We start from the raw sequence: 21,590 nt of genomic DNA, 5'->3' as shown, positions 1-21,590 counted from the left end.
AATCCCAGGGACAGGGGAGCCTGGTGGGCTGCCGTCTATGGGGTCGCACAGAGTCAGACATGACTGAAGCGACTTAGCAGCAGCAGCAGCAATGACTAATTATGCCAACCATTTTTCCATGGTTAGTCGTTTATATATATATTTTGGAGAAGTGTCTATCGCTAGTATTCTGAGTATGTCTGCATCCATATTCACAAGGGATATTGGTCTATAGTTTTTTGTTTCTGTTTTTTTCCTTGTAGTGTCTTTGTCTGATTTTGGTGTCAGGGCAATTCTGGCATCATAGATGAAATAGTATTTCCTCTTCTGCAGTTTATTCAAAGATTATCTTTTACCCTTGAATGGTCGTATCATCTGTGTTGAAAATTGACTATATATGAGGTTTTATTTCTGGGCTGTCTCTTCTATTTCTTTGGTCTGTATGTCTGTCCTTATGTTAGTGCCAGACTTTTTTTTTTTCATGTGTACTGAGTTATCACTTCTTTTTATTTATTTATTTTTGGTTGCTCTGGGTCTTCATTGCTGTGCATGGGCTTTCTCTAGTTGTGGTGAGTGGGGGCTACTCTTCATTACTTTGCACAGGCTTCTCATTGTAGTGATTTCTCTTGTTGTGAAGCACAGGCTCTAGGGCACACAGGTCTCAGTAGTTGTGGCACATGTGAGTTCAGTAGTTGCAGCTTGTGGGCTGTAGAGTGTGGGCTGTAGAGTGTGGGCTCAGCAGTTGTGGTTGCAGGGGCTTAGTTCCTCTGTGTCATGTGGAATCTTCCCAGACCAGGGATCCAACCAGTGTCCCCTGCATTGACAGGCGGATTTCCTATCCACTGTATCACCAGGGAATTCTGTTAAGTTTTGAAGGTTTTTTTTTTTTTTAAATATAAATTTATTTATTTTAATTGGAGGCTAATTACTTTACAATATTGTATTGGCTTTGCCGTACATCAACATGAATTTGCCACAGGTATACACGTTTTTAAAGGATTATTTTTAGTTATTTGGGGCCCTTTGAAATTCCATATGAATTTGGGAATTTTTTCCCATTTCTGCAAAATGGGCTTTTGACAAAAATTGCATTAAATCTGTGTTATCTTTTGGGTAATATTGATATCTTAACAATGTTAAGACTTCCTATTTTATTTTGAACATGATACATCTTTCCATTTATTTAGGTCTTTATTTTCATTCAACTATTTTTTTTTTTTTCCAGCATTCAAATCTTTCACCTTCTTGGTTAGAGTTATTACTAAGTATCTTATTCTTGGAGGTATGGTTGTAAAATACAAGGAGCTTCCTAATTTTTTTTGGGGGTTGTTCATTGCTGTTCTATAGATACACTAATGATTCTGGGGTGTTAGTTTCCCTTGCAACTTTGTTGAATTCATTTATTAGCTTTATTAGTCATTGTGAATTCTTTGGGATTTTTAATGTATAGGATCATGTCATCTGCAAAAAGAAAAAAAAGAGAGAGAGAGATCATTTTACAACTTCCTTTCCACTTTAGAAGACTTTTTTTCCCCCTTGTCTTATAGCTCTGGGTAGAACTTCAAGTACAATGCTTAATAGCAACTGTAAAGCAGGTCTCCTTCCTTGTGTTTTTCTGGTCTTAGGGGGAAAGCTTTCAGTCTTTGACCTTTGAGTATGATTTTAGCTGTAGGTTTTTATCATGTTGAGGAAATTTTCCTCTATTTTGAGTTTTCTGAGCATTTTCATCATGAAAGGTTATTGGGTTTTCCAGATGTCTTCTCTACATAAATCATGATGAGTAAGTGGTTTTTTCCCATTCATTTTATTAATGGGAAGGATTACATTGATTAATTTTCTTATGTTGAACCACCCTTGCATTGCTGAGGTAAATTCCATTTGCTCATGGTGAGTAAACCTTTTAATATGCTGTTGGATTTAATTTGCTAATATTTTGTTGAGGATTTTTGCATTTGTATTCATAAAGGATATTCATCTGTAATTATCTTTCCCTGTGATGTCTTTATCTGTCTTTGGTATCAGAACAATACTGGCCTCATAGAACAAGTTAAGGAGGGTTTCCCTTCTTCAGTTTTTTTGTTTGTTTGTTTTTTTGAAGTTTGAGAAGGACTGGTGTTAATTCTTCATTTAAATCTTGGTAGAATTCACTGGTGTAGCAGTCTGGTTCAAAGCTTTCTTTGTCAGGATGTTTTTGATTATGATTCAATCTCTTTACTTCTTATAGGTCTGTGGAAATCTTGTATTTCTTCTTGAGTCAGTTTAATTTCTTTTCCAAGGAATTTTTCCATTTTTTCTTATTTATCTAATATGTTGGTATATAATTGTTCATATTTTGTCCTATAATTCTTTTTCATCTCTGTAAGGTTGGTGGTAATATCTCCATTTTCATTTCTGATTTTAGTTATTTGTATTTTCTGTCAGTGTTGGTAAAGGTTTATCAATTTTGTTGAACTTTTCAAAGAGCCAACATTTGGTTTTGTTGATTTTCTCTTTTGTTTTTCTACTTTCTATTTGGCTTATCTCCACCCTATTTTTTGTTATTTTCTTCCTTCTGTAGCTTTTGGTTTCAGTTCAGTTCAGTCATTCAGTCGTGTCCGACTCTTTGTGACCCCATGAATTGCAGCATGCCAGGCCTCCCTGTCCATCACCAACTCCTGGAGTTCACTCAAACTTACGTCCATTGAGTAGGTGATGCCATCCAGCCATCTCATCCTCTGTCATCCCCTTCTCCTCCTGCCCCCAATCTCTCCCAGAATCAGAGTCTTTTCCAATGAGTCAACTCTTTGCATGAGGTGGCCAAAGTTTGTCTTTTTTATAGTTCCTGAAGGTAGAAGTTAGGTTATTGATTTTTGATTGCTTTTTTATGTAGGCGATTACTGCCACAAATTTCCCTCCTAGCACTGTTTTTGCTCTGTACCTTAAATGTTGGTATGTTGTGTTTTCATTTTCATTAGTCTTTAAGTATTTTCTGATTTAATTTCTGGTTTCTTCTTTGACCCATGGATTGTTGTCTTGGTGCACTCAAACTGCTGTACAAAATACAAAAGATTGGGTAGCTTATAAGCAAATTTATTTTTCACAGTTCTTTAGGCTGAAAGCCTGAGATCAGGGTGCCTGGATTGTCAGCCTCTCTTTCTGGTTGCACACTTCTCAATGAGTCCTCTAGTGGCAAAATGGGCTAGAGAGTTGTTGTTCAGTTGCTGCATTGTTGCAGCACGCCAAGCTTCCCTGTCTTTCACTAACTCCTGGAGTTTGCTCAAATTCATGTCCATTGAGTTGGTGATGCCATCCAGTCATCTCATCTTCTGCTGCCCCCTTCTCCTCCTGGCCTCAATCTTTTGCAGCATCTGGGTCTTTTCTAGTGAGTCAGCTCTATGCATCAGGTGGCCAAAGAATTGGAACTTCAGCTTCAGCATCAGTCCTTCCAATGAATATTCAAGGTTGATTTCCTTTAGGACTGACTGATTTGACATCCTTGCTGTCCAAGGGACTCTCAAGAGTCTTTTCCAGCACCCCAGTTTGAAAGTATCAATTCTTTAGTGCTCAGCCTTCTGTACGGTCCAACTCTCACACCCATACATGACTACTGGAAAAACCACAGCTTTGATTATACAGGCTTTTGTTGGCAAAGTAACATCTTTGCTTTTTAATACACTATGTTTGTCATAGCTTATCTTCCAAGGAGCAAACTTTTTAATTTCATGGTTGCAGTCACCATCCGCAGTGATTTTGGAGTCTAAGAAAATAAAGTCCATCACTGTTTCCATTGTTTCCCCATCTATTTGTCATGGAGTGATGGGACCAGATGCCATGATCTTAGTTTTTTTAATGTTGAGTTTTAAGCCAGCTTTTTCTCTCTCTTCTTTCATTTTCATCGGGCTTCTGTGGTGGCTCAGACAGTAAAGAATTTGTCTGCAATGCAGGAGGCCCAGGTTTGATCCCTGGGTTGGGAAGATCCCCTGGAGAAGAAAACGGCAACCCACTCCAGTATTCTTACCTGGAAAATTCCATGGACAGAGGATTCTGGTGGAGTACAGTCCATGGGGTTGCAAAGAGTTGGACACGATTGGGTGACTAACACACTTCACTTTCATCAAGAGGCTCTTTAGTTCCTCTTCACTTTCTGCCATTAGGGTGGTGTCGTCTGCATATCTGAGGTTATTGATATTTCTCCCAGGAATCTTGATTCTAGCTTGTGCTTCATCCAGCCCAGCATTTTGCATGATGTACTCTGTATATAAGTTAAATAAGTAGAGTGACAATATGCAGCCTTGACATACACTTTTCCCAATTTTGAATGAGTTTATTGTTGCTTCTAATTGTTGCTTCTTGACCTGCTTACAGATTTCTCAGGAGGCAGGTAAGGTGGTCTGGTATTCCTGTCTCTTAAAGAATTTTCTCCAGTCTGTTGTGATCTACACAGTCACAACAAACTGAATGAAGCAGAAGTAGAAGTTTTTCTGGAATTTTCTTGCTTTTTCTATGATGCAACAGATGTTGGCAATTTGATCTCTGGTTCCTCTGCCTTTTCTAAATCCAGCTTGTACATCTGGAAGTTCTCGGTTCACATACCACTGAAGCATAGCTTGAAGGATTTTGAGCATTGCCTTGCTAGCATGTGAAATGAGTGCAGTTGTGTGGTAAGTTTGAACATTCTTTGGCATTGCCCTTCTTTGGATTGGAATGAAGAAACCTTTTCCACTGTGGCCACTGATGACTTTTCCAAATTTGCTGGCATATTGAGTGCAGCACTTTCACAGCATCATCTTTTAGGATTTGAAATAGCTCAGCTGGAATTCCATCACCTCCACTAGCTTTGTTCTTAGTGATGCTTCCTAAGGCCCACTTGACTTCACATTCCAGGATGTCTGCCTCTAGGTGAGTGAGCACACCATCATGGTTATCTGGGTCATTAAGACCCTTTTTTGTACAGTTCTTTGGTGTACTCTTGCCACCTCTTCTTAAGATCTTCTGTAAGATCTCATTTATAAGAGAACTAATCCGATTCATGAGGGTTCCACCCCTCTGACCTAAGCACCTCCCCAAAGCCCCACCTCCTAATACCATCCAGTTGGCTAGTAGGATTTCATCATATGAATTTTCAGGACATAGCAGTTGTTTAAGAGTGTGCACTTTAATTTCCATTTGTGATTTTTCCAGTTTTCCTTATTCATTTCTAATTTCATCCTGTTGCAGTCACTTAAGTTATTTTGTGTGATGATACAATAATTTAGGGAGAATGTTTCATGTTCACTTAAGAAGAATGTATATTTTGCAGTTTTCAGGTAGAGTGTCATTTCTCTGTTAGATTTTTTAAATTGACTTGTTCAAGTCCTCTGTTTCTTTACTTATCTTCTGTGTGGTTGATCGATCCATTACTGAAAGTAGGGTATTGAAATCTCCCACTCTCTGTCTTTTGACTGGTGAGTTTAATCCATTTACATTTAATTACTGGATTGGAGGAACTTCTGTCAATTTGTTCATCATTTTCAAATGCCTTATAACTTCTTTACCCCTCATTTTCTTCATTATTGTCTGAGGAATTGTTGTCAGACACTACAATGAACTTTGTAAGGTAGACATTAGTCTCTCTGGCTGGAATATATTGGAGACATTCTAGGCTGAATGAATCAAAGGGAATACTTGGTTAAGGGAATATTTTTTGTTCAAGGAGGCATGAGAAGATCTGTGTGATTGCCAAAAGAATTTTGGTCTTCTGAGACACAATACTGCCAAGGAGGTAACTGCATGCCTTTCACTAGATCTTCAAATTCAGCCTATGTTCCTGAAATGTGTGACTCTGGGATATTTGCTAATACTGCCTGAGTCTGAGGTTGCTGACTGTGTCATAAAAATGATTATAATATTTACATAATAGTCTGTGGGAGGATTAATAAAAGTAAGAAAAACACACTGAATGACTTACATGTGCCAGGCACTCCACTGTTTGCTTTATGCATAAATTCTCAAAACCATCTGATAAAATGGAAACTATTTCTGTTTTGGTGCAGAAGTCAAAACTTGAGAAGTAAATTTCCTTAGATTAATGGAAAGCAAGTGTCAGTATCAATAGGCTGATTCAAACTTGGAAATTTGGGTCTAGAACTGGGAAATTTAATTGCTTGAATGCTGCAAAGTCCTTAGCGTACAGTGCAGGTATACAGTGGGCTATACATAGCCATGAAACTAACCACTGCTGATAACAATGTTGTTTGTTGCCATTATATTTTTTCCTGGTTAATCTCTAATGCCAGAGCTTACTTTCTGTGTCTTTCAAGCCACACAACTTTGTCATTGTCTTTCATCAGTGAAATCATAGACATTTCTTTTCTCTAACATAATTGCATCCCATTTAAAAGACAGTGTGTGACTCTACTTTGGTGTCAAACACAAAGCTAGCCTCCCACAAAGTGCTGTGATATGTGCCTTAGTTCTTTCAGGATCTTTATGAATGACTGCACAAGCATATCTAGCAACATCTGAGAAGCCCAAGGTTATTGAAGCTACTCTCACTTTCCAGGCATCAATGATCTTCAGTAACATGGAAGGTCCATCTAGTCAAAGCTATGGTTTTACCACTAGTCGTGTATGGATGTGACAAGTGGACCATAAAGTTGAGCACCAAAGAATTGATGCTTTTGAACTGTAGTGTTGGAGAAGACTCTCGAGAGTCCCTTGGACTACAAGATCAAACCTGTCCATCCTAAAGGAAATCAGTCCAAAATATCCACTGGAAGGACTGATGCTGAAGCTGAATCTCCAATACTGTGGCCACCTGATGCAAAGAATTGACTCATTGGAAAAGACCCTGGTGCTGGGAAAGACTGAAGGCAGGAGAAGGGGATGACAGAGGATGAGATGGTTGGATGGCATCACTGACTCGATGGACATGAGTTTGAGCAAGCTCTGGGAGTTGGTGATGGACAAGAAAGCCTAGTGTGCTGCAGTCCATGGGGTCACAGTCAGACATGACTGAGCTGAACTGAACTGAACCTCCATTCAGGAACAGTGAGGGCAGCTGCACTCAACCTAGAGGACCTTGTACTGAGAGGTCATGCTCAAGTCCTTTAGGCTTCTGATACTGCGTAAAGCCTTACTCTCCTCCATACAGGGATCTGAAGACTCTTTCATTCTGCTCTTTCTCCAAAACACATGTGTAGTATACCCTCCCAACTACCTGTAGCCATGCTGTGTTCTTGTCTCCTCGGGGTATTTTGGATAATAAATATATTCTCCTGCAAGATGGTTCAGTTACCAAAGGAAGATTTGTTGGAAGGAAATGGGAGTGTCTTGTAAAAGCCACCAAAAGGTGAATCAATAAGTAAGTTAAGTGACAAGTGAGTATGAAAACCCACTAGAAGATGTGATATTTGAGACCAGAATAATGCAGTCATGTGAAGAAAATGATGAAATCAATAGCTAATATTTAAATGCTTTTGAGGTACCAAGCATTTTATACCAATTAACCTACTTAATCTTCATCATAATCCAGAGATATCATTTTACAGACAAGATAATTTTACAGATGGTACAGCAAGGTAAATTGTCCAAGGTTGTACAAAGTCAATATACATACAACCTGGATTTATACCCAGGTAACATGACTCCAGAGCCTATGCTCTTCATACACACACACTTTTGAGCTCTTAAATTGTATGGAACATGTCTTATTTACCTTGACTGCAGTAGATGCTCAAGAAATGGCTGAGTAAGACTGAACATGATTCTCCACTAGTGATATTATAACATCAGTACGATCTCAGCTCAAATCTTATTGTTACAAAGTATATACTCTTATTGCTTTCTTAAAACCTTTGCTATCTTTAAGTCTCTGGCTTTCTTTTCCTTGTTCAGTATCACTGTGAAGGCACTTTAAGAACTGCAAAATATTATGATATGTATGCTCATGCTTTTTAAATGAAAAAGTATGAGTATCTGGATGAATCTTATAACAAAGTAAGATGGCATGAACCTGTATGTAGTGAAAGCAAATAAAATCTGGGAGATTAAAGGACTGGCTCATCTTTTTGGCATCAGTGCTTGGGAGAATAGAGGGCAGAACATGGGAGAAACAAAAAGCTACTGCCACTATCTTACTACTAAATATACATGTATGGGCCAGTCCATCCATAATTATAAATGTTCTTATCCTTGTTTGATACCATCCTGTGCTCCTTTAATTATAAACCTCTCAAAGATCCTTCAACATTCCATAGAATGTCAAAATAAATCTTATTAACTAAATCAGAGGAAATATAAATCTCTGCTTAATATTAAAAATCCCATTCCAAACCCACTATATCTGCTGAGAATTGATATGGAATGTGCCTTCACCTATTGGCTTTCCATTAAAGTAGCACATACCAGAGTAGGAGAGTATTTTATTTAAAGTTGAAAACCCTATCATTCATCCCAAACCAGACTTGTATCAATGATATAATATCCTTTCTTAAAATAATTTGCTAAACTATCAAATGCCATAGAGAATAAAACCAGAAACATAAACTGCATTTAAATGCCATTTGCTTCCAACAGTGTCCATAAAATCCCAGACACTGATCTCTATAACCTCTCCAGTCACAAGAAATTGTGAAGCCAGTAAGTCTCTTCCATTTAGAATATTTGAAGCCACCCCGCTTAGAAACTATATTTATCTGTCAAGCTTCAGTGTAAAAAACAAAAATGCTCTTAAATATTTCCAGAAGCTATGATGCAGGATACTAGTGCTATCAAAATTGGTGAGCAGGCTGCAGAAGTTGTGGGAATGGCTCTGGATTATTCAATTCCAACCCTCCATAACAATGATCAAGGGATGGGGAAATGACTATTTCTGCCAGCAGTAATAATATCTAAGCCACAAAACTAGAAACTAGACACTACATAATGGATTTCAGCTGCATCAAACATGATAGAACTTGCTGGTGTGCTTTGCCTAGAATGATCCTTGAGAGCACACGTGCCTTACCTACAGTTGTCCTTTATCTGCAAGGGACTGGCTCCAGGACCAACACACTCCCTCACCTCCACAGATACCAAAACCTGTAGGTGCTCCAGGTCCCTTAAATAAAATGGCATAGTTGCTATAACCTAGGCACATCCTCCTGTATACTTTTAAATCATCACCTAATATGACGTATTCCCTGAGCCACTACAAAAGCCAATACAATGTAAATAGTTGTAAACGTAATGTGAATGATATGTAAATAATTGCCTACAGCTGGCAAGTCCAAGTTTTCTTTTTAGATGAAAACTTTTCAAAAAACACTTCCAACTGTGAGTGGTTGAATCTACAGATGCAGAATCTGCAGTTATGGATGGTCACTGTAATTAGGACTCATCCTTTAGGATTTGGACTAAAAAGCACATCCACTCTGCTCTAATCTGGGTTCTCACAGCACATGTAAAAATTAAAATGCATCATTTAAGTCAACAGGAAATGCACTGTATATTAACCTCACCAAAATAGTCACATTCTGAAAATTTTATAAACACAATATTTTTCACTGATAATTGATCGCTGCTATAAATATATATTGTGAAAATACATCCACAATAAATGGAATTCCTCCAAAAAAAAAAAAAGTCACATTCTTAGTACAGAGATCAGGCCACTTTTTTCTAGGTTTGCTGGTCTTCCACCGAAGGCTATACAGGAAAGCTGATCCTCATTTGTCAAGAGGAAAATAGTGGAAAACTCTTAAGAAATATCAGTGTGTCAAAGGAGTTCAACATATACAAAACCACTTTATTAGAGATGAAAAATTTTATTCATACCACTTTTTACTTCTATTGCAATGTTCATTTATTACATTTACTGGATTCACTGAGTGACTATATATCTTCACATGCCCATTAGCTATTTTTTATGTAGGACCTGGAGTAAAATGCATGCTGCTACTTTATGATATGCATGTTGATTTATGCTTGTTTGCTCTCCTGTAGAACTGTTTACAAATTAGCATCATTGCAAAGAAAGACTTACACATACTTCCTACATCCTTCAGGTGGTTCTACCATTAATCTTTTGATGCCTACAAGCTTAGTGAACTAACACTTTGCTACATTCCTTACATAAACTTTCTCTTCAGTGTGAGTTCTCTGATGTAGAGAATGAAGGATGTATTTTAACTGAAGGACTTCCCACAATTTCTATATTCACATTGCTTCTCTTCTGTATGTGTGTAATGTTTCTTAAGAGATTCATGTTTGCCTAATGTCTTTCCCAACTTGTTACATGTAAAGGGTTTTTCTCCAGTGTGGATTTACTTATGTCAACTAAGGGATTAATGCTGGCTAAAGTCTTTCCCACACTTATTGCCATCATAGTCTCTCTACTGTGTGAATTGTGATAAACAATAAGGCTTGTATCATTGCTAGAGACTTTCCCATATTCATTACATTTTCTCCAGTATAGATTTTTTGATTTTGAATCCAGGAAGATCTACAGCTACAGTATAGTATGATGAACACTGCCTTTATGCAGTTTCTCTATTATGTGATCTTTCATACACACAGTGACTCATATGGCCTGAAGACTTTTCCACACTTATTGTACTACTGGGTTTCTCTCCATTATGTACTCGCTGATGGGCAGTAAGATTTGAGCCTTTGCTAAATGCCTTCCCACATTCATTACATTTATATGGCTTTTCTCCAGTATGAATTCTCTGATGTACAGTAAGGTTTGAACTACAGCTGAAGGTCTTCCCACATTTAATGCATTCATAGGGTTTCTCTCCAGTATGAATTCTGTGATGTTGAAACAGAGATGACCTGTGACTGAAGGCTTTCCCACATATACTGCATTCATAAGGTTTCAATCTAGTGTGGTTTCTCAAATGCATATTCAATGATTCAGGTTGGTTAAAGGATTTCCCACATTTTTGACATTCAAAGGGCTTTTCTTCAGTATGAATACTCTGATGCTGAATAAGAAATGAGAGGCTGCTAAAGACTTTCAGACATTTGTTACATTCAAATTGTTTCTCAATAGCATGAATTCTTTGATGTCGAGTAAGGTGTGAGCTACAGCAAAAGGCTTTTCCACATTCTCTACATTCATAAGGTTTCTCTCCAGTATGAATTTTCTGATGGTGAATGAGAGATGACCTGTGAATGAATGCCTTCCCACATATTCGACATTCATAGAGTTTTTCTTGAGTATGAATTCTCAGATGTTCAATGAGATGTGAAACGCGACTAAACGCCTTTCCACAGTTCATACATTCGTATGGTTTCTCTCCAGTGTGAGTGCTTTGATGGTTAGTAAGTGATGAGACATGGCTAAAGGCTTTTCCACATTCAATACATTTGTAAGGTTTCTCTCCACTGTGGCTTATTTGATGTCGAGTAAGGGATGAGCCATGGCTAAAAGTCTTCCCACATTCATGACATTCATAGGGTTTCTCTCCTGTATGAATTCTCCAGTGCCGATTAAGGATTGATTGTTTGCCAAAGGCTTTCCCACATTCACTGCATGTATAGATTTTCTCTTTATTCAAAGTCTGGTGAAGGGTAAGAGATTTGCTTTGGCTGAAGGCTGCTACACTTTCATTAGAATTCAGAAGTTTCTTTCCATCATTGATATTCTCAGTTTTTATAACTGAATTTGTTGGTAAACTCTTCTTAAGTATATCACATTTATGTGACTTCCCTTCAGCAGAAATTCTCTGTGGTTCAGAAAAAACAGACTTTAAATGGAAAATGCTTTTAAATGCATTACATTTGTAAATACTTTCCCCAGTGGGACTTTCTCTAAAGGTGAGGGTCACTGGTCTGAAATGCTCTACTTGATTTTCATACTTCCCCTCCAACTTTTTGATATAATACAAGTCCTTGTTAAAATTTGAAAATTCATGATTTTGTTGTATAGTTTTTTCCTTTAATACCATTTGGGGTAAATCTTCATCATAAATATCCTCCTTCATTGATAATTCTTTGTTTTCCCATCTTGTTTTACAATCTGTAATATATCAAAAGAGCAAAACACTGCTTTATCTGAACTTCTTGAAAGGAAACTTCTATGTTAGAAACAGGAGAATTGGATAAAAAATAAAGTCATTCTCCCCAGTGCCAAGAAAACACATAGCTCTGACAACTCTCATATATTCAATGATTTCTGAACAAAGTTAAAATGGAGCACAGAGAATACAAACAGCTCACAGAGGCAGGAACAGAGTGTAATAAGGGAAATGAATTAATACATAGACAGTCTGTGGGGAAAAAAAATGAAACTATCAAAGAAAATGCAAAAGGCATTCTGGATCCCAAGCCAACATTTTGTGTCTATACTTATATGAACGACTACATTTTATCTCAGCCTTGGTTCTCCATACTTTGATTATCTCAATTTGCTGTCAGATTAGTATGCTTAATATGGAGAATGTACAGCACTGCACTAAATAGCTACAATGACAACAAAATAATGTAAATACTCCTTATGGCTCAGAAAGATTTAAGCTTTGTGAGTTTAGGTAGGATCTGTGTGAACTCATAATATTTATTAACAGAAAATACTGCTAGAAACCTTCTTATATATCCCTTACTTCCTTTAGCATTTATGTTCACTCTTGATCTTTGAAGTTCTGCCTCAGGAGTAAAGTGGTTTTCCATTTAGTTGACAGCTTTTTTAGCCTAAAACCATTTGTATATTTTTCCTTACATGGACATATAAAAGAACAATTTGCCTTATTTCACTTCAAATAAATAACAATTTGGATTATAATGATGGCAAAACCCTCCATTTTTGATCAGATGAGTAATACAGAAAGATAATAATTTAGGATAGAGGAATTGTCATTTACAAATCTAAGCATCCCTCAATTTTGTTACGTCTGGAATCTCTGATAACAGTATCCCTAAAATATACTAAAATGCCTCTATACATTACACAAGCATCTTTAAACAAAGATCTCTGTTTCCTGATTCACCATGACTTACCTGGAAATGTATCTTTTGACAGCTTTTCCTCCACCATCCAAGGTTCTTTGCCATCCTCCAATAAAGCAATCACATATGGCTTAGGTATGGAAAGACCTGCTTGCAGGAAAAATATTAGAAAAAAACACTGTTTAATTAGAAAAAAACACTGTGTCTACATGGAGAGACCATCACCATAAAAGGGACCAAAGAAAGATCTGAAGGATGTTCACTGAAATGGGATGATAAGCTTCAGGCAGGACACAACAAAACTATACATGTCCTTAGGACTGTGAAACAAAAATTCAGCCATTTACTAAAAAGGATCTCTAGCAATTCACAGTGGCAGATGGAAGATCTCCATTGAGGGGGAGGAAAAGATATGCTTACCTAGGGATACCAGGTTCTCATAATTCTGGACCATCACATCCTTGTATAAATCCCTCTGAGTAGAATTGAGCCATCTCCACTCTTCATGAGAGAAGTCTATGGCCACATCACTAAATGTCACCTGAAACAGCAAACATGTTTAGGCTCAACCATAGCCCAGGCCTCTTCTGTCACTGATTAAAGGGTAAAATTACCCTGGTGTGGAAGACAGGGGAAAAGATTCCAGCAGTTGTCACAATGATCAAGAATCTGATCTAAGTAATAATTGGATAACTATGTGCTTGGCACTGTTATACAATAAGGGTAAGAGACAAATATAAGAACTCTGCTTCAGGAATGTAGGGAACAGAATTATAAAATTTTAAAAATTCAGCATTCAACATTTGACAGCATTTAGTCAAGTGCTTAGTTTTGTTTTTCATAGCTTATGTGCCAAGTAATAAAACATGAATTAAGTTTACAAAAAAGAATCCAATATGCTCAAAAAAAGACATCTTTATATTAAAGACAAACACATAATCATATATATAACCACTTTATAAACAAAAAGCTAATACAATTTTGTAAAGTTTAAAAATAAAATAAAATTAAAAAAAAATAAAAAGCAAAAACATTTATGGTATATAATTAACCCTTATAATCTATAATTAAAACAATTTGAGACTCCTGAGCAAAAGGACTGAAGGATGTTTTCATGCCTTTTGGTAGTCCTTGAATAGAACCTTAAAGGAAGAGCAAAAAAAAATAAGACACATCCTAAGGAAAATATCCTATGAAGAAACACATTTCTTCCCAACAGTACTCATTCATGGTATTATTTAAAGTGGAAAAATTTTAGAAAAAGTTTAAATGTTCAATCATAACTTATTGGCTAGTCAAATTAAAATATGTGAAAAAACGTATATACATTTGTTGTTGTTTAGCTCCTAAGTTGTGTCCAACCCTTTGGTGACTCCCATGGACTGCAGCCCCCCAGGCTTCTCTGTCCAAGGGCTTTCCTTTTTTTTTTTTCCTGTCCAAGGCAAGAATATGGAGCTGGTTGAATTTCCTTCAGTGCATTTAAAATGTCATTATTATTACCTTTCATTGGTGAAACAGACATTGTTTGGCTACTGTAAATTTTTCATTCCAACTATATATTCAATACTATATTACTTCATTTGGATGTTTTACACGTGTGTTCACCAGTGATACTGGTCTTTGGTTTTAAAGAGAGAATTTACCTTTGTCTGGTGTTGGGGAAATTAAAAATCAATCAAATCTACTGAGCTGAAAAATCCTCTCTATCGTGTAAAAAGAGAACAGTTTTATTACTGAGAAAGCATTAAACCAGACTGTAATGTACTTCATAATAATAATAGCTAATAATTAATGAGACTGCAAGGACAGAAAGACATCTCACCCTTTTATAAACTCAGTCAGATACAATCCATTACAGGGTCGCACAGAGTCGGACATGACTAGAGAGACTTAGCATGCATGCACAAGGGCCTTGGAGATATCACTTTGCAATTACATGTGAATTTAGGATGAACTATTGCAACACATAATTCATCCTAAATTCACCTGGTAATTGGGGTAGTCCTCTGTGTTAGGTGCCTTTACTCCAAAGAAAAAATTTAAAACTCATTATCTTTATGACATGCAGGTAGTTAGAACCTGGAGCCAGAAGTCTAGGCTAAACTCCCATACAGATAGGGAGACAGAAGTGCATCTTCCTTCATGTTTTCATTTCAAAGGGATGTCTCCAAGGCCCTTGCACAAGCATGCTAAGTCGCTTCAGTCATGTCCAACTCTGTGCAACCCTATGGACCATAGCCTGCCAGGTTTCTCTGTCCATGGGATTCTCCAGGCAAGAATACTTGAGTGGGCTGCCATGCCCTCCTCCCAGGGGATTTTCCCAACTCAGGAATTGAACCCACATCTCTTATGTCTCCTGCACTGGCAGGCAGGTTGTTTACCACTAGTGCCACCAATGCCCTTAAGAAAGACTTTAATGCTCTGTAAAATTGGCAGAGGCTTATTTAGTTTTGAAAAGATTTATAAACATCTCAAAGGGACAGGGGAAAGGATATAGAGTTACATATTTTTCTCAAGGAAACACTCTTAAGAAAAGGAAAGGGGAGAAGGTTTCCCTTTGGCACCAGGGAAAATTATTTTTCCCATCTGTATTTGCTCTTAGCTAGGTATGAGGGTTATACTAGCCTTATCACATGAACTGAGAAAATGTCCATCTTTTCCTGTTTTCCACAGTGATCTTTAATATGATCAGCTTTTACAAATCTCACCTGATAAGCCAAACTGAAAAGTCAACACTATATTAAATGAATAAAACACTATGTTTTTGGAAGCAACCTAGATGTCCATCAGCAGATGAATGGATAAGAAAGCTGTGGTACATATACACAATGGAGTATTACTCAGCCATTAAAAAGAATACATTTGAATCAGTTCTAATGAGGTGGATGAAACTGGAGCCCATTATACACAGTGAAGTAAGCCAGAAAGAAAAACACCAATACAGTATACTAATGCATATATATGGAATTTAGAAAGATGGTAACAATAACCCTGTATACGAGACAGCAAAAGAGTCACTGATGTATAGAACAGTCTTTTGGACTCTGTGGGAGAGGGAGAGGGTGGGATGATTTGGGAGAATGGCACTGCAACATGTATATCATCATATATGAAACGAGTCACCAGTCCAGGTTCGATGCACGATACTGGATGCTTGGGGCTGGTGCACTGGGATGACCCAGAGGGATGGTACGGGGAGGGAGGAGGGAGGAGGGTTCAGGATGGGGAACACATGTATACCTGTGGTGGATTCATGTTGATATATGGCAAAACCAATACAATATTGTAAAGTTAAAAAAGAAAAAAAAACACACCATGTTTTATTCTTCCAATGCAAAGATATTTCATATTTTAAGTTTTGATATTAATCAATATCATAATATTAATAGTCCAGAGAAGAAACCCCACATACTCTAGCATATTCTTTGATCTTTATTTAAATCAAAGTTTCTCAGTCTTGGCACTACTGACATTTTAAGCTGAACAACTCTTTGCTGTGGGGGCTGTCCTGAGAATTTTAGGATGTTGAATAGCATCCCTAGCCTTGACCCTTCAGATACTAGTAGCAACTCCCCTTAACCACTCCCTACCCCCGTTTTAACAGCTGAAAATGTCTCTGCTGCTGCTGCTGCTAAGTCGCGTCAGTCGTGTCCGACTCTGTGCGACCCCATAGACGGCAGCCCACCAGGCTCCCCTGTCCCTGGGATTTTCCAGGCAAGAGTACTGGAGTGGGGTGCCATTGCCTTCTCCGGAAAATGTCTCTTATGAATGGGATTAAGGGGAACAAAGTCAACCCTGTTTGAAAACCATTGCTGCACAAAATTTTTGCATTTCCTTGAAAGACTCTCTTAGGCCTCTCTACCTATACTCAAGGTGTTCTCTCAGTTTGGTATAACTCCACTTCCACCTCTGCCTCCCTGGTATTATGGGCCACCTAGACAACTCCAGGAAGGGATGCTTCAACTCTCTCTTCCCCTTCAGTGTCCCAGCAACCTGGGATGCTAATTCACCTCTGTTCCTAGAACTTAGATATTTTTATGATTTCTTACTTTTATACCAGTCCTGTATTGTTCAATATAGTAGCCACTGTATTTGGCTATAAAATTTAATTAAATTTAAATAAAATAAAAAATTCAGTTCCTTAGTCACTCCAGTTATAATTCAAGTGCTTAACAGTCATAAGGGGCTGGTGGCTGCCACAGTGGAGAGGACACAAATAGGATACTTCCCCCACTATAGAAAGTTCTCTTTGACAGTACTGCATGAGATCATGAAATCTTGTGTACCAATGACAGAAACCTATGTAAGAATCTCCTAACAGTTATTTGTTAAGTGTTTAGAAGATAAGTCAATGAATGATTTTGGCAATTAGTTCACTTTAGCTTTTACCTAAAAAAAAAAAAAAAAAAAGACATTTCAATTCTAATTGTCTAACATTCCCAACATGCATATCTGCCACTCATACCTTCTCCTATACAGGTTTCATTTCCACTCCATGATTCTTTCCCATAATTTTCTCATCACTCCTTCATTCAACAACGGTTTACCAAGTATCTGGCTATACCAGATACCACTCTGGCCACTAAAGATAAAACAGTCAACAAAAAATATCCTTTCCAGTAGGAGGAGATAAACAATGAGCATATGCATATAGCAAACACATAGTGTATCAGCTAGTGAGTGATGTGTGTGCATGCATGCTCAGTCATGTCTGATTCTTTGAGACCCTATAGACTATAGCCCACCAGGCTCCTCTGTCCATGGGATTTCCCAGGCAGAAACACTGGAGTGGGTTTCTATTTCCTCCAGGGAATCTTCCCAACCCAGGGGTCAAACTATGACTCCTGTGTCTCCTGCATTGGCAGGTGGGTTCTTTACTGCTGAGCCATCAGAAGAGTGCTATGAAAAACAACACAATGATGGAGGAGTAGACGTGATAGTCGAGAGAAGGTGACTACAATTTTGCATAGGTGTTCAGGGAAGTTTTACTGAGAAAGTAACTACAAAGCAAAGATACAAAGGAGGTCAGAATGCAAGCTTGTATATATCTAGGTAAAGAATATTCCATGCAGATGGTATAGCAACTTCCAAGGCCTGGAGGCAGGTAGCCAGTGTGGCTGGAGCTCCCAGAAAACAAAGAAACAGATGGAAGATGAAATCAGGGAAGTAATAAGACAGCCTAACTGTGCAGTTTTTTGTCACTACACAATTCTGACTTCTGAGTTAGGGCCACCAAAGAGTTTTAAGCTGAGGAATGACAGGATTTTATATAACAAGAGGATCACTGTGACAGCTGTATTGTGAAGACTGAAGAGGGTCAAGGGCAGAAGCAGGAAATCCGGCAAGGTGACAATTGCAATAACCTAAGTGGCTTGGACCAGGGCGGCAGTGGTAGTGGTAGTGATATGGTAACCAATGGTCAGATTGTGTAGATATACTATGTATATTTTAGATCTAACTACAGTGTCTGAATGTGAATTTTAAGAGAAAGAGAGGTCTCAAGGATGACTCCAAACATCTCTTGACTTGAATAACTGAAAAGACTGACATATACCATTAAGAGACCACATGATACAGCTTAAACAACCATAAAGTAAATACCTAAAATTCCAAACTTGAATTCTGAATCATAATTTTAAAAAAGTTTTGCTCAAGACTCTTCAGAGGCTTCTAGCAGAAAACTGATAGAAAAGAGGAGCACTGAGAGAAAATACTTCGGAGTTTTGCAGGCTCCATGCTTTGTTTTAATGAAAGGAATCAAAGATCCAATCCCTAAGTGAACTTTGTGAGGTGGGAACTGGTAGGAGAGGCAAAGCAAACACTCAAAAGTCCTGATAAGTAGGTATTTTAGGAAGATTTGGGGACAAATCAACTTACCTGAAACATGACTTTGCAATTTCCAATAGTCGACACAGTCCTCTTTCCAGGGTCTCTTCTTATAGAAGGGCAGTACCTGAAAAGGCAGATCAAAACAGGAAAAAGCAGTCATGACAAATCAGGCGTATCTCGCAATCTTGCAGCTCAGGACACACCTGCATGGAGGATCCCACTGGGAATCACTTTCTAGGGTTCCAACCTTTCCCTGAATTAACAATGTGTTCCTTGGCAAGAGGTAACCAGGTGGCATCTACGTGTACATCAACTATCATATATACATGAGAGTGTGAGTGTGTGTGTGTATGTGTGTGTATGTGCGCGCTCAGTCGTGTCCAACTCTGGGACCCCATGGACTGTAGCCCGCCAGGCTCTTCTGTCTATGTAAATTTTCAGGCAAGAATACTGGAGCAGGTTGCCATTTCCTTCTCTAGGGGATCTTCCCTATCCAGGGATCGAAGTGGGGGGGCGGGGGGGGGGGAGGTGTGCTTTACCGCTGAGCCACCTGGGCAGCCCGTATATAAGTGACCGACTCATAAAACAACAGTAATAATAATGTTAAATACGAGCTCTTTCGATCTTTACCACTATGCATGGTGGGCATTCACATTATTCCAGATTTCTTTTTTAAATAAACGATGAGAAAAACTGAAACTCGGCAACACTGAAGCAATTTAGGGTTTACACAATTTTTTTTTTTCTTTCAGTGCGTATAACGCACCCTCGCTCTCCCATTTCCTTTTTTACAACAGCTCTTAGAGGTAAGCGCCATCCTTACTCCCCTTTTACAAAGCAGGACAGAGGCCCAGAGGAGCCAGGGCCTGCCTGGGCTCACACCGCGGGGTAGACACTGGGACCTGAGAAGTTATGGCGGCCGTACCCAGCGCCCGCCACCCTCCCCGCACCCACACCTGCCTGACCCCTCAGCAGACCCCTACCAGCACCGAAGCCGTCCACTGCGGGCACCTCCGCGTACCTGACGCGCCGTGTAGCTGTAGCGAACAAAGGCCGCTTGCCTCGCCAGAACGGTGCTGCCCAGAGTCCTGCGCGATTCCAGGACCTTGAATACTGTTGCTGGGTCGGAGACAAACGCCGGGCAGCCCCAGGCGAAGCACAGGGCCGAACGGCACTTCTCAGACTCCTCCGCTTCACGGAGAAAAGTTGCCGGTGAGTCGCACGGTTGCCTTCCGGAAAACTACACTTCCCAGGAGGCTCAGCGGTCGCGCGATCTCGGAGCACCGCGAGACCACGGGCTGGGCTTTGTGAGAAATTACACCGCTTAGAGACTCCACTGGGATCGACCCCCTCGGAAGAATGCACACAACAGTCGTCTGTGGCGAACTCCGCTTCCCGAAACCAACGGCAGCGTCTACATGCGCTGTGAAGATAATGAGAGCCCAAACCGGGAACCTATGTTTCCCAGAAGATTACGAGGCCGTGAAACGTCTTTTGGGTCATTTCTGTGCTCGCACAGACGTTTTCCTCCTTGAACAAGGGCAGACTTGCTGGTGCGGGACAAGAAGTGGCCTCTGCCAGCCGAAGATCTGTCATTCAAAACTTTGCTGCCACTCTGCTCGGCTTGTACTGCTCTTGAGTATTTAGCTTCCACTTGTCCAGGACTGTATTTCCTAAAATACCCTGTATCCGAGCTGTCACAACATGAGCTGAACGGGGACCAACTGCACTTCCCGGAAGTTCGTGGGGTCACGTCGTCGCTCGGACACTGACTACCGCGGTGATGTGCATTACATGTCCTCGAAGGACTCAGGATTATCGGATTCAAGTGAGGGTTTTGAGAATAAAGACCCTCAATCGTGGGAAAAACCACTCCTCTGACCCTCCTTTGTCTTTGAGACTTTGCCCAGCCCACCCACACGGGCGCTGGACAGATGTATCAAGGCCAGAGCATTCTACTCTTGGTATTAACTTGGGTTGTTGCCTTTATTTTCTTTTTTAATTAAATTCATTTTACCTGTTTTCTTTTAATTATAAATAGCATGAGAGAATTTTCTCATGCTTTTAATGAAATTCTTTGCCTTTTCTCCTGCTTGGGATTGTTGAGCAGATTGAATCTGTTAAGTGGCATCTTCCCGTCCTCAGAAAAATTTCCTTCTCCATATATTGGGCTCTTCTCCATTCTTTCTCCTCTTCTTGTGAATTCCAGTTAGTTGTTAGGTAGATTTTTCCACTCTATTTTCCTCTAATTTCCATTTTTCTATCTCTGTATTGCAGTCTGAATGATTTATTATTTATATAACATTTATAATTCCCTTTCCAGTGGGTTTTTTGTTTTCAGTTTTTCAAAAATTTTTGTAACACGGTAGGCACAGTTGATTCATAATATGATAATACCAATATTGAAGATATGTGTTTTAAGTCACTTCGGTCGTGTCTGACTCTTTGCAACCTCATGGACTGTAGCTCACCAGGCTCCTCTGTCCATGGGATTCTCTAGGCAAGAATACTGGAGTGGGTTGCCATGCCTTCCTCCAGGGGATCTTTCTGACCCAGGGATCAAACTTGCATCTCTATGTCTCCTGGCAGGTGCATTCGTTACCATTAGAACCATCTAGGAAATCTGAAGATCTTAGGAATCTTTGTAAACTTTTAAATTTCTGTACTCAGTTCACGCTGTTTCCTTTTTTGGTTGGTTATCTTTGTGTGCCACTTAGTCCCTGAAAAGAGATTTTACTGGTTTCCCCAGTATCCTTGGATGAAAGTGACTCTCTTTTCTACAGATTATATAGTTTGATTTTCAGACAAGATCTGGGATTACTACCACTCTGGAAACACTTTAAAACATAAAGTCTCTACTCAGTCCTTTCAGAAAATCTTACATAGGAATTCAT

General features: G+C 38.9%; 1 protein-coding gene across 1 annotated transcript; it reads right to left on the bottom strand.

The window, feature by feature from the left end:
• Positions 1 to 1,375: 1,375 nt before the first annotated feature.
• Positions 1,376 to 20,308, bottom strand: ZNF302 (zinc finger protein 302). The gene is made up of 5 exons (XM_055551135.1): positions 19,718 to 20,308; positions 18,745 to 18,820; positions 13,288 to 13,408; positions 12,919 to 13,014; positions 1,376 to 1,440 (listed from the first exon to the last, which is right to left on the bottom strand). The coding sequence occupies exons 2-5, from the start codon at positions 18,751 to 18,753 to the stop codon at positions 1,376 to 1,378; spliced, it is 291 nt and encodes a 96-aa protein (XP_055407110.1). The 5' UTR covers positions 18,754 to 18,820; positions 19,718 to 20,308.
• Positions 20,309 to 21,590: the final 1,282 nt, after the last annotated feature.

This window comes from Bubalus kerabau, chromosome 17 (genome assembly GCF_029407905.1).
Source record: "Bubalus kerabau isolate K-KA32 ecotype Philippines breed swamp buffalo chromosome 17, PCC_UOA_SB_1v2, whole genome shotgun sequence".
Taxonomy (NCBI): domain Eukaryota; kingdom Metazoa; phylum Chordata; class Mammalia; order Artiodactyla; family Bovidae; genus Bubalus; species Bubalus kerabau.
Note: the sequence above shows the minus strand (reverse complement) of the source record. Positions and strands in the feature narration are given on the sequence as shown.